Raw genomic sequence first — 12,665 nt, forward strand, 5'->3', positions numbered from 1 at the left:
GTATTTAGCTCGTGAGAAGGAGGAAAAGTAACGTTAATTTTCTTAAAAATAAGCCTTCTCCTGAGGTAAAGGAGGGGTTTCCGTAACTTCTAAGACCTCCTTTATAGCAACAATCATATATTGAATGCTTTTTGCCAATTTAGGATCTATTCCCCTGGAATCACTAGTGTCGACACGGGAATCAGAGTCCGTGTCGGTATCAGTTTGTACTATTTGTACAAATGGCCTCTTATGTGACCCAGAGGGATCCCCTGTGGATGACAAGGCAGAACTATGAAAAATCACATCTTCCACTGATTTGCATGAGACTCAGACTTATCCAATCTCTTACTGATATGATTCACACTATCACGTAATTCTTTCACCCAGGCTCGTGGTGTGCCGGCAGCGCCACCACATTACAACTCTGTGTCCCTAAAATGGCTCCCTCAGGGGAAGAGCTCCCTGCCTCAGACATGTCACACACGTGCACAACCACACCACAGACACTCCGGGACTTATAGGGGACAGACCCACAGTAAAATATGTCAGAAGGACACAGAAAGGATTTGCCAGCTCACAACCCAGCGCTAGTGATAAAAACCCTGTGCAACACAAAACTGCCCACAGACCTGTAGCGCTTTTATAATGATAAATTCACAATACAGCACCAATTTATACTGTGCCCTCCCGTTTTGCACCCTGATACTTGTTCAGAAGTGGAGGAGGACCAGCATTCTTCTCTACAGCTCGCTTGAAGAGAAAATGGCGCTGAGCAGTGTGCTGGCTGACTGAGGAGGAAGCCCCGCCCCCGCAATGGCGTGTTTCTCCTCAGCAATTTCAATACTAATTTTTATACTGGCGGGGGGTAGGACTGTGCCTCAGCAACTTATGTCCCCTTATTAGCCAGTTTTTATTAGGTTTCATGCTGCCCAGGGCGCGCCCTCCCCCCCCCCGCTGTGCCTGTGTTGAAGGGTAGCATGACGCGCAGCGTTCCCGCCCGGTACCTTTTAGCCGTCATGATGACTGAAGATCCTCTTCTGTACACTCACCTGTCTTCTGACTTCTGGCTCTGTAAGGGGGGTGACGGCGTGCTGTGAGAGTGAGCGCATAGCCGCAGCTAGCGTTCAGTACCATTCAGGAGCTAATGGTGTCCTGTCAGCCAGAAGCAGTGCCATGAAACTATTCAGGAAGTTGGTTCCTACTTCTGCCCCCTAAGTCCACGAAACAGGGAGACTGTTGCCAGCAGTCCTCCCTGAAAATAAAAAACCTAACAAAGTCTTTCAGAGAAACTCAGTAGAGCTCCCCTGGAGTGCATCCAGTCTGCCTGGGCACATTTTCTAAACTGAGGTCGGAAGGAGGGGCATAGGGGGAGGAGCTAGTTCACACCCTTGAAAAGTCTTAAAGTGCTAAAGGCTCCTGCAGAACAGTCTATACCCCATGGTACTGAAGTGGACCCCAGCATCCTCTAGGACGTATGAGAAAGGAAGATAACAAAACCTATCAATGGGCCTTATGGTCTTTGACATAAAATAAGGGTATTTAATCCACACAGAATATATTGGTGTGGTGAACTGTGTCTGAATATCATCTTCAATTTGCACTTTTAGGAAGAAGAAATATTTTTTGCTATTTTAACACAAGGGTATAGTGTGTGGTATAGTAGATCAACATGCATTAGGTCTACAGTTAAAAGATCAACCCCCTTATGGTCGACAGGCTCAAGGTCGACATATGAAAGGTCAACACTGGAAAAGGTTGACATTTGCAAAAGCTCGACATGACAATGGTCGATACACGTTTTGTGTATTTTTTGGGGTTAGTGTGGATAGTTTTTCATCTGGGTCCATTATTTGTAGAAACGCGTCCCCTCGCAGGCTCACTTCGGCCACGGTGTCTTACTTTGATCACCACAAGGTAACTAAAGGGATTTGTGACATGGATAATCAAGGAAGGAAAGAGTCCAAAAACCATGAAAAAAAAAACCCAAAACATGTCGACCATATTAATTATTTATTAACAGTTTCTTATATAGCGCAGCATATTCCGTTGCGCTTTACAATTAGAACAACAGTAATAGAACAAAACTGGGTAAAAACAGACAGACAGACATAGAGGTAGGAAGGGACCATATGAACCTACCAACCTTTTCCAGTGTCGGATCCCGTATATTTGTGTGTTTTATTGGTAATACAATATCGTCTATTTTTATTGTACTATCGTCCAGTTATGAATTTCTGATCAAAGAGGATTGATTGTTCACAATGCTGAAAGAGTAGTGTATATATATATATATATATATATATATATATATATATATATATATATATATTTTTTTTTTTTTTTTTCTTACATATTAAAGTGAGGATAGGTAACTAGACAATCTAAAGCACAATTTGTTCGTGAAATGGATCACGAAATGGAGGTGTTCCATCTGGAAAGTGGATACACGCATATGTATATTCAAGGATTTGACTTTCAAAATTGGATGGAAGGATAAATTCAGTTTCTGAACCAGCAAGAGAGATTGGAAAAAAGTAGTATCCTTTCTGGGCCTTTGGGGCTATGATTCCTGACTATAGTAATGACCAAATGGATACCCCTTCAGGTCCATGCACCTGACCTCTTGGAAGAGGTGTGGTGAAGAAGCATTAAGTGGAGGTCCAGTGTGTTCTATAATATTGTCTCTTACACCCACTGATCCAAACTAGAAGCTATCCACAGAGTCCAAAACTACCAGAGAGAGGACCATTGTTTGGGACCAGATCAGATGATGTCGTTCATTCCACCTGGAATCAGATGTTGAAAGGGCCTGGAGTGGAATTGGGCATATTCTACCATGTCAAAGGTGAAGACTAGTGTGACCAATCCCGGGCCATTTTTTCAATCTCAAGAATCGGGATAATTTTTTTTTTTTTTTAATCACACCCAGGATTCCCGAGATACCAGAGATTGGTTTGCTGAGAGGAGGTGAGGTGCGAGGCAGTGGAGGCAGTGATGTCCGGCCGGTTGCGCAGTGTGACCTCTGACTTCACGTCATGCTGCACAGTGCGCACAGCCGGTGGCAGGGGGAGTTGAGCAGGGGGAGTAGGACAGCGTCTGAGCAACCTGAGACGCTCAGCGCTGCTCAGCATTAAAAAACAAAACAAAGGGGCTGGCTAATCCTGTAATCACTGGGTTTGGATTTTTCAATCCCGAGATTGAATCCCAGACAATTTTTGGGCAAAATCCTGGGTTCCCGCCGATCCCGATATCGGGATTGGACACCATAGTGGAGACCATGGACCCCAGAACCTGCATTGCTGTGTGAATGGATACTCTGCGACTGCGAAGCAACTTGCGCTTTCGTGTTTGCAGTGCAGAAATTCTGTATACTGGTAGGAAAATCCGTTGTACGTGAGAATCCAGGAGAGCTCCCAGATGCAACATCAGCCGAAAAGGAGTCAAGGAGGACTTTTTCCAGTTCAGTAGCCAGCCGTGTGTTTGCAGAAAGGCAATGGTTATCTGAAGATGACAGTGAAGGACCTCTGGAGAGTGTGCCAGAATCAGCAAGTCATCCAGGTATGGGAGTATTCTGACACCCTGATGATGAAGCTGGGACGCCATAACAGCAATGATTTTGGTAGAGACCCGAGGAGCACTAGAAAGATCAAAAGACAGTCCCTGAAAATGGAAATGTTGCTGAAGGACAGCAAACCGGAGAAACCATTGATTAGAGGGCGTAATAGGTACATGCAAGTAGGCATCCTGAACTTTCAGAAACACCATAAAGTCCCTGGGCTCCATTGCTAGGACAATGGAGTGGAGCATTTCCAAACAAAACCTGGGTACTCGGATAAACCTGTTCAGGGACTTGAGATTTAGAATAAGTTGATGGGACCCATTGGGTTTCTGAACCAAGAAAAGGGTACAAACACTTCCTTCGCTGTGCCAAAGGTACAGGGATTACAACCTCTGAGTGCAGCAGAGACTGCAAGGATTTCTGGAGGGCATTAACAAAGGAACTGCTGGGGGGGCACCTCAGAAAAGTGAGAGCGTACCAGTGAGAAACCACTTTTCGGTAGAGGGTTTGCTGTCAACTTTTTTGCTGGATGTCTGGTAGCCCAAGTCTGTTTAGCACATGGTTTAGAGGCCTTTGTGGAAGTAGACTGCCGAGGGAAGGACTGTCCTTTAGCTTTAGCTTGGGGTCGAAAGGACCGAAATGAAGACGTCCTAGGATTCAGGGTAGTAGCTGAGGGCAAGAAAGCAGATTTAGAAGCTATTAGAGTAGCCACTATTTCATCAAATTCTGCGTCAAACAGAATGTCCACAGCGAAGGGCAGGGATTCAAGAGACTTCTTGGAGTCAGCATCCGCCTTGCACGAGCGTAGCCAGATTACCCGGCGGATGACCACAGAGGTAGCGGATGACTTGGTAGCCAGACCAGTATCTAAAGCTGCTTCACCTAAGTAGGAGGCTGCTTCCCTGATATGGGAGATATGGGACAGCTGTTCCCTGGTAACATCAGAGGGGAGGATGTCTTCCATGGCCACCGCCCAGCCCTCAATAGACTTAGCCACCCAAGCCAAGGTTACAGCTCCTACAGTAAAAGAAGGGATTTTTGTTAAAAGTGTGCGCTGTTAAAAACAGGGTTTGCAGCAGAAAAATACAGAGGGGGTGTTCATCCAACACCCCAGGGAATACAAAGTAAAAATGTAGAACAATGTGTTTATTCCTGTGCTTCCCTGTTTAGACATGTAAAGAGTAATACACCATTGTGATAACTGAATTTCATATGGGTGCACACAACATGAACTACATACACAAATAGAAGAAAAAAATACAGAGCTTTTTAATTTATGGTTGAATAATCCAGCATCTCTTTCGGATGCCTCCTAGATGTAAATAAGAACATATGCCGTTCCTTTAGATGGAGACTCTGAAACAATATATGTGCTTCTCTCACATATGCATTTTTCAGCAATAGAGGGACAAGTACAAGAAATAGCAATAACAGTGTAGTAGTTTTCGCAAAACAAGTGGGTTTAATATAGGTTGCACTTACAAGACATACAGTTAAAATTCACATGTAAAAACATCCTCATTGGCAAACACAGGAACATTGCATCTATCTCACGGAGTCCCACAGAGGTTCAGAGTGGTAATCAGCATCTACACCTCCGGAATCTGCAGTCACTTCTCCAAGGTGATAATACAGGGCCAGCGGATGTCCAAAAAATGGGAAGTCACAAAGGCCACACTTGACGCGTTTCGGACCTCACCAGGTCCTTCATCAGAAGTGTAAGAAAGAATGCCACATCAAATATTTCTGTGGCATAGAACAAGTCCTATCAAAAACTAGGACTAGGGACTTAGAACAAAGATTGTCCAAAGCTGAGAGTTGGATTTATCAATTAAAGACCTTAATTCCTAAAGGCCTTAATAGTGGGTTGCTTCTTGACTTAATGTTCTTTTTTATTTAATCATTTTTAATACTTGTTATATTTTGTATTTAGTGTATTCTGAAAGGTTGCACATTATTTTATAATGTTGTATTTTTTTGTGTTGTGTGTGTATATATAATGTATCCTGTCACTTTAAGAGGCTCAGCTGTCTGTGTGAAATGGTGGTGGTATATTGTAATATGTAAGTATTAAGGGCCCCATACACTAGAACGATAATGCCCGATTTAATCCAATGTCGGGCATTTGGGCCGATATATCGAGTGAAATCGGGCATTTTGGATGTGTTTCTGATCTGATGCGTGTTCCCGTGAGGGTCGGAACGGCTACCTTAGATCGTTAGTGCTGCACTCGTGATATGTCTGTTCCCGCAGGCATGGCTGGGATCGCATAATATTATATTGCATGCAAAATGTACCAAATCGTATGGAATCGTATGGAACCAGTCCCGGGAAGCTCCCGGGAGAGCTCAAGGGAAATCGCCTCCGACTACAGCCTCAGACATATTGCTGTAGTGTATGGGGGCCTTTAGTCAAAACTTTTATCGACAATACAGTTTCTATGTGTTTTGCACGGTCCAATTGATTTAAATTATTCAATATTCAGCATAGGACTTAAAAACGGACTTAAGACCGGAACTTGTAAGGTGGAACGCACCCGTGGCGCGCAGGCCGGCGCCGGGATGCGCACCGACTTCCGTGTAACGTTACTTCCGTTTTGAATGTAGGAAGTGAAATGAACTCGTGGACCTCTATACACATGTATCTAGGGTTAGAAGAACAGAATGGATAGGTATAACAGACAGAAGAAAGTCAGACAGCAGAGCTAGCACAAGTCACATACAATGCATATAAAATATACAGTTGCAATGGGCACTTAAATCAACTGCTCGGACCTCAGTGGCTGGTCAGGATTAGTGCTGTATAACCTGGCCCTTGGGAGAGGTATATAGGGAGACTAGACCCAGCGTTCCCATAGACCTGCAGCTTCAGCACTGTTAATAAAATGGCTGCTGAGTGTCTCATCGTGGGAAGAGGGTGAAGGAGGAGCAGCCCAGAGGAGGGAGGCCGCTGTGGAATCGCACTCTGAGCTGGGGGAGGGGCCGACGGGGGAGAGCTGACCTCCCCTTGCTGATGTTAACCTCCGGGGTTACTGGCCTCTACAAAGTACCACAGCGTCAGTGTTTTATGCCCTGGTGGACTAGTGGGGACAGACAGGAGGTGCTCATGTGGGTGCCGGTCCGTCTGTCTCCGCAGCCAGAGAAAAGACTGCAATAAAAGTGGAGAACCGCCATACCTGTCTCTCCCTTCTCAGACTGCAGCCTATGGGTCTCAAGGGAGCATGCTAGCTGGGCTCTGTGGAGCTCGCTCACAGGTGTTGCGGCACTGGCGGAGGTTGGAGGTGGAGCAGCAGCGCTTGCGTCCTTAGAAGTGACTAGCGCTGCTTGTTCCAAGTATAAAGAAGGAAATAAAAGAAATCATAAAAGAAAAAAACATTTGGGGCTGCTTAAAAACAGCTCCACTGTTAAAAGGTGCATCCGGCTCCTGCCTGCACCAAAACAAAACTGCCTAGCCTTGGCTGGGGGTGGAGTATAGGGGAGGAGGGATCGGAGCATCCAGGGAACTCAAAAGCTTTAACTGTTTGGTGCCCAGTCCTCTCAAAACACCTACATCCCAAGATATTCCCTGTGGAGAATATGGACCCTTATGAAAAACACAGGTTTTTAAATTTTGGGCTATATAGCGTAATGTGAGATGTTCCCGCTACCCCAGTAGGTCATATGCATCTCTCTTTAAGGTAAACAGGTGTTCCATACCTTCGTTATGATATGATCCTGTTCACCTTCTTCCATCCAGAGGTCCTGCTCATAATAGTATAAGCCATCATTGATAACTTTGGCAAGTTCAGAAGTAATTTTGGCTCGAGACACATGATTTCCTGTGCGATCACCTCCAGGATGTTTTTTTGGATGAGGAGGGGTCTGCATTACAATAAGAATTTTGTTAAGATCTTGATCATCTATTTCATAATCCGAGTCATCCTCAGACCAGTCTGTGAAGTTGTTCTTGCGACCCTGCAAATGCTGAATCTCTTCATCAAACATAAAATCTAATTCTTCTTGCTCAACTTCTTGGGCTGCTTCAGATTTGGCTGTAATTTGAGAAAGTTCCACTTCCTGCAAGTGAAAGAAACAGAAAATATTATATCGTAGTTCCACTATTATTAACCTAAGTGCCATGGATTCTACAAGAACAACGGGCCAAATGTAACAGAGTGCGAGTTTGCAAAATGTACGAGTTTAGCGCTAAACTCAACTGATGTAATCAGGTGCGGAAACATGCAAACTTGCATGTTTCCTGCAGTCCCAAAACTCGCAATGGAAAAAATAAGAATTTACTTACCGATAATTCTATTTCTCGTAGTTCGTAGTGGATGCTGAGGACTCCGTAAGGACCATGGGGAATAGCGGCTCCGCAGGAGACTGGGCACAAAAGTAAAGCTTTAGAACTACCTGGTGTGCACTGGCTCCTCCCCCTATGACCCTCCTCCAAGCCTCAGTTAGGATACTGTGCCCGGACGAGCGTACACAATAAGGAAGGATTTTTAATCCCGGGTAAGACTCATACCAGCCACACCAATCACACCGTACAACTCGTGATCTAAACCCAGTTAACAGCATGATAACAGAGGAGTCTCTAAAAAAGATGGCTCACTACAGCAATAACCCGATTTTTTGGTAACAATAACTATGTACCAGTATTGCAGACAATCCGCACTTGGGATGGGCGCCCAGCATCCACTACGGACTACGAGAAATAGAATTATCGGTAACTAAATTCTTGTTTTCTCTAACGTCCTAATTGGATGCTGGGGACTCCGTAAGGACCATGGGGATTATACCAAAGCTCCCAAACGGGCGGGAGAGTGCGGATGACTCTGCAGCACCAAATGAGAGAACTCCAGGTCCTCCTCAGCCAGGGTATCAATTTTGTAGAATTTTACAAACGTATTTGCTCCTGACCAAGTAGCTGCTCGGCAAAGTTGTAAAGCCGAGACCCCTCGGGCAGCCGCCCAAGATGAGCCCATCTTCCTTGTGGAGTGGGCATTTACAGATTTTTGGTTGTGGCAGGCCTGCCACAGAATGTGCAAGCTGAATTGTACTACAAATCCAACGAGCAATAGTCTGCTTAGAAGCAGGAGCACCCAGCTTGTTGGGTGCATACAGGATAAACAGCGAGTCAGATTTTCTGACTCCAGCCGTCCTGAAAACATATATTTTCAGGGCCCTGATAACGTCTAGCAACTTGGAGTCCTCCAAGTCCCTAGTAGCCGCAGGCACCACAATAGGTTGGTTCAGGTGAAACGCTGAAACCACCTTAGGGAGAAACTGAGGACGAGTCCTCAATTCCGCCCTGTCCGAATGGAAAATCAGATAAGGGCTTTTACAGGATAAAGCCGCCAATTCTGACACGCGCCTGGCCCAGGCCAGGGCCAACAGCATGACCACTTTCCATGTGAGATATTTTAACTCCACAGATTTAAGTGGTTCAAACCAATGTGACTTTTGGAACCCAAAAACTACATTGAGATCTCAAGGTGCCACTGGAGGCACAAAAGGAGGCTGTATATGCAGTACCCCTTTTACAACGTCTGAACTTCAGGGACTGAAGCTAGTTCTTTTTGGAAGAAAATTGACAGGGCCGAAATTTGAACCTTAATGGACCCCAATTTCAGGCCCATAGACACTCCTGTTTGCAGGAAATGTAGGAATCGACCCAGTTGAATTTCCTCCGTCGGGCCTTACTGGCCTCGCACCACGCAACATATTTTCGCCAAATGCGGTGATAATGTTTTGCGGTTACATCCTTCCTGGCTTTGATCAGGATAGGGATGACTTCATCCGGAATGCCTTTTTTCCTTCAGGATCCGGCGTTCAACCGCCATGCCGTCAAACGCAGCCGCGGTAAGTCTTGGAACAGACAGGGTCCTTGCTGGAGCAGGTCCCTTCTTAGAGGTAGAGGCCACGGATCCTCCGTGAGCATCTCTTGAAGTTCCGGTTACCAAGTCCTTCTTGGCCAATCCGGAGCCACGAATATAGTGCTTACTCCTCTCCATCTTATCAATCTCAGTACCTTGGGTATGAGAGGCAGATGAGGGAACACATACACTGACTGGTACACCCACGGTGTTACCAGAGCGTCTACAGCTATTGCCTGAGGGTCCCTTGACCTGGCGCAATACCTGTCGGGTTTTTCCCAACGGTTTATAATCATGTGGAAGACTTCTGGGTGAAGTCCCCACTCTCCCGGGTGGAGGTCGTGTCTGCTGAGGAAGTCTGCTTCCCAGTTGTCCACTCCCGGAATTGCTGACAGTGCTATCACATGATTTTCCGCCCAGCGAAGAATCCTTGCAGCTTCTGCCATTGCCCTCCTGCTTCTTGTGCCACCCTGTCTGTTTACGTGGGTGACTGCCGTGATGTTGTCCGACTGGATCAACACCGGCTGACCTTGAAGCAGAGGTCTTGCTAAGCTCAGAGCATTGTAAATGGCCCTTAGCTTCAGGATATTTATGTGAAGTGATGTCTCCAGGCTTGACCATAAGCCCTGGAAATTCCTTCCCTGTGTGACTGCTCCCCAGCCTCGCAGGCTGGCATCCGTGGTCACCAGGACCCAGTCCTGAATGCCGAATCTGCGGCCCTCTAGAAGATGAGCACTCTGCAACCAACACAGGAGGGACACCCTTGTTCTTGGTGACAGGGTTATCCGCTGATGCATCTGAAGATGCGACCCGGACCATTTGTCCAGCAGGTCCCACTGGAAAGTTCTTGCGTGGAATCTGCCGAATGGGATTGCTTCGTAGGAAGCCACCATTTTACCCAGAACCCTTGTGCATTGATGCACTGAGACTTGGCTCGGTTTTAGGAGGTTCCTGACTAGCTCGGATAACTCCCTGGCTTTCTCCTCCGGGAGAAACCCCTTTTTCTGGACTGTGTCCAGGATCATCCCTAGGAACAGAAGACGAGTCGTCAGAACCAGCTGCGATTTTGGAATATTGAGAATCCAATCGTGCTGCCGCAACACTACCTGAGATAGTGCTACACCGACCTCCAACTGTTCCCTGGATCTTACCCTTATCAGGGAATCGTCCAAGTAAGGGATAACTAAAATTCCCTTCCTTCGAAGGAATATCATCATTTCGGCCATTACCTTGGTAAAGACCCGGGGTGCCGTGGACCATCCATACGGCAGCGTCTGAACTGATAGTGACCGTTCTGTACCATAAACCTGAGGTACCCTTGGTGAGAAGGGTAAATTTGGACATGAAGGTAAGCATCCTCGATGTCCCGAGACATCATGTAGTCCCCTTCTTCCAGGTTCGCAATCACTGCTCTGAGTGACTCAATCTTGAATTTGAACCTCTGTATGTAAGTGTTCAAAGATTTTAGATTTAGAATCGGTCTCACCGAACCGTCCGGCTTCGGTACCACAACAGTGTGGAGTAATACCCCGTTCCCTGTTGCAGGAGGGGTACCTTGATTATCACCTGCTGGGAATACAGCTTGTGAATGGCTTCCAAAACTGTCTCCCTGTCAGAAGGAGACATCGGTAAAGCCGACTTTAGGAAACGGCGAGGGGGAGACGTCTCAAATTCCAATTTGTACCCCTGAGATATCACCTGAAGGATCCAGGGGTCTACTTGCGAGTGAGCCCACTGCGCGCTGAAATTCATTGAGACGGGCCCCCCACCGTGCCTGATTCTGCTTGTAAAGCCCCAGCGTCATACTGAGGGCTTGGCAGAGGCGGGAAAGGGTTTCTGTTCCTGGGAACTGGCTGATTTCTGCAGCCTTTTTCCTCTCCCTCTGTCACGGGGCAGAAATGAGGAACCTTTTGCCCGCTTGTCCACGAAAAGACTGCGCCTGATAATACGGCGTCTTCTCATGTTGCTTCCAAATGCCGTTTGAAATCCGCATCACCTGACCACTGTCATGTCCATAACCCTCTACTGGTAGAAATGGACAACGCACTTAGACTTGATGCCAGTCGGCAAATATTCCGCTGTGCATCACGCATATATAGAAATGCATCTTTTAAATGCTCTATAGGCAAAAATATACTGTCCCTATCTAGGGTATCAATATTTTCAGTCAGGGAATCCGACCACGCCAACCCAGCACTGCACATCCAGGCTGAGGCGATTGCTGGTCGCAGTATAACACCAGTATGTGTGTAAATACATTTTAGGATACCCTCCTGCTTGCTATCAGCAGGATCCTTAAGGGCGGCCATCTCAGGAGAGGGTAGAGCCCTTACAAGCGTGTGAGCGCTTTATCCACCCTAGGGGGTGTTTCCCAACGCACCCTAACCTCTGGCGGGAAAGGATATAATGCCAATAACATTTTAGAAATTATCAGTTGTTATCGGGGGAAACCCACGCATCATCACACACCTCATTTAATTTCTCAGATTCAGGAAAACTACAGGTAGTTTTTCCTCACCGAACATAATACCCCTTTTTGGTGGTACTCGTATTATCAGAAATGTGTAAAACATTTTTCATTGCCTCCATCATGTAACGTGTGGCCCTACTGGAAGTCACATTTGTCTCTTCACCGTCGACACTGGAGTCAGTATCCGTGTCGGCGTCTATATCTGCCATCTGAGGTAACGGGCGCTTTAGAGCCCCTGACGGCCTATGAGACGTCTGGACAGGCACAAGCTGAGTAGCCGGCTGTCTCATGTCAACCACTGTCTTTTATACAGAGCTGACACTGTCACGTAATTCCTTCCAACAGTTCATCCACTCAGGTGTCGACCCCCTAGGGGGTGACATCACTATTACAGGCAATCTGCTCCGTCTCCACATCATTTTTCTCCTCATACATGTCGACACAAACGTACCGACATACAGCACACACACAGGGAATGCTCTGATAGAGGACAGGACCCCACTAGCCCTTTGGGGAGACAGAGGGAGAGTTTGCCAGCACACACCAGAGCGCTATATATATACAGGGATAACCTTATAGAAGTGTTTTTCCCCTTACAGCTGCTGTATTTTTAATACTGCGCCTAATTAGTGCCCCCCTCTCTTTTTTAACCCTTTCTGTAGTGTAGTGACTGCAGGGGAGAGCCAGAGAGCTTCCCTCCAACGGAGCTGTGAGGGAAAATGGCGCCAGTGTGCTGAGGAGATAGGCTCCGCCCCCTTATCGGCGGCCTTATCTCCCGTTTTTCTATGTATTCTGGC

General features: G+C 46.6%; 1 protein-coding gene across 2 annotated transcripts in view; it reads right to left on the minus strand.

Moving 5' to 3' along the window:
- Window positions 1–12,665, minus strand: part of LARP1B (La ribonucleoprotein 1B) — a 186,867-nt gene that overhangs the window by 30,196 nt on the left and 144,006 nt on the right. For both annotated transcript variants that reach the window (XM_063920328.1, XM_063920327.1), the window contains exon 11: window positions 7,237–7,596. In XM_063920328.1, the coding sequence (XP_063776398.1) occupies window positions 7,237–7,596 (360 nt within the window). The remainder of the gene's footprint in view (window positions 1–7,236; window positions 7,597–12,665) is intronic.

Source organism: Pseudophryne corroboree, chromosome 1 (genome assembly GCF_028390025.1).
Source record: "Pseudophryne corroboree isolate aPseCor3 chromosome 1, aPseCor3.hap2, whole genome shotgun sequence".
NCBI classification, from domain to species: Eukaryota; Metazoa; Chordata; class Amphibia; order Anura; family Myobatrachidae; genus Pseudophryne; species Pseudophryne corroboree.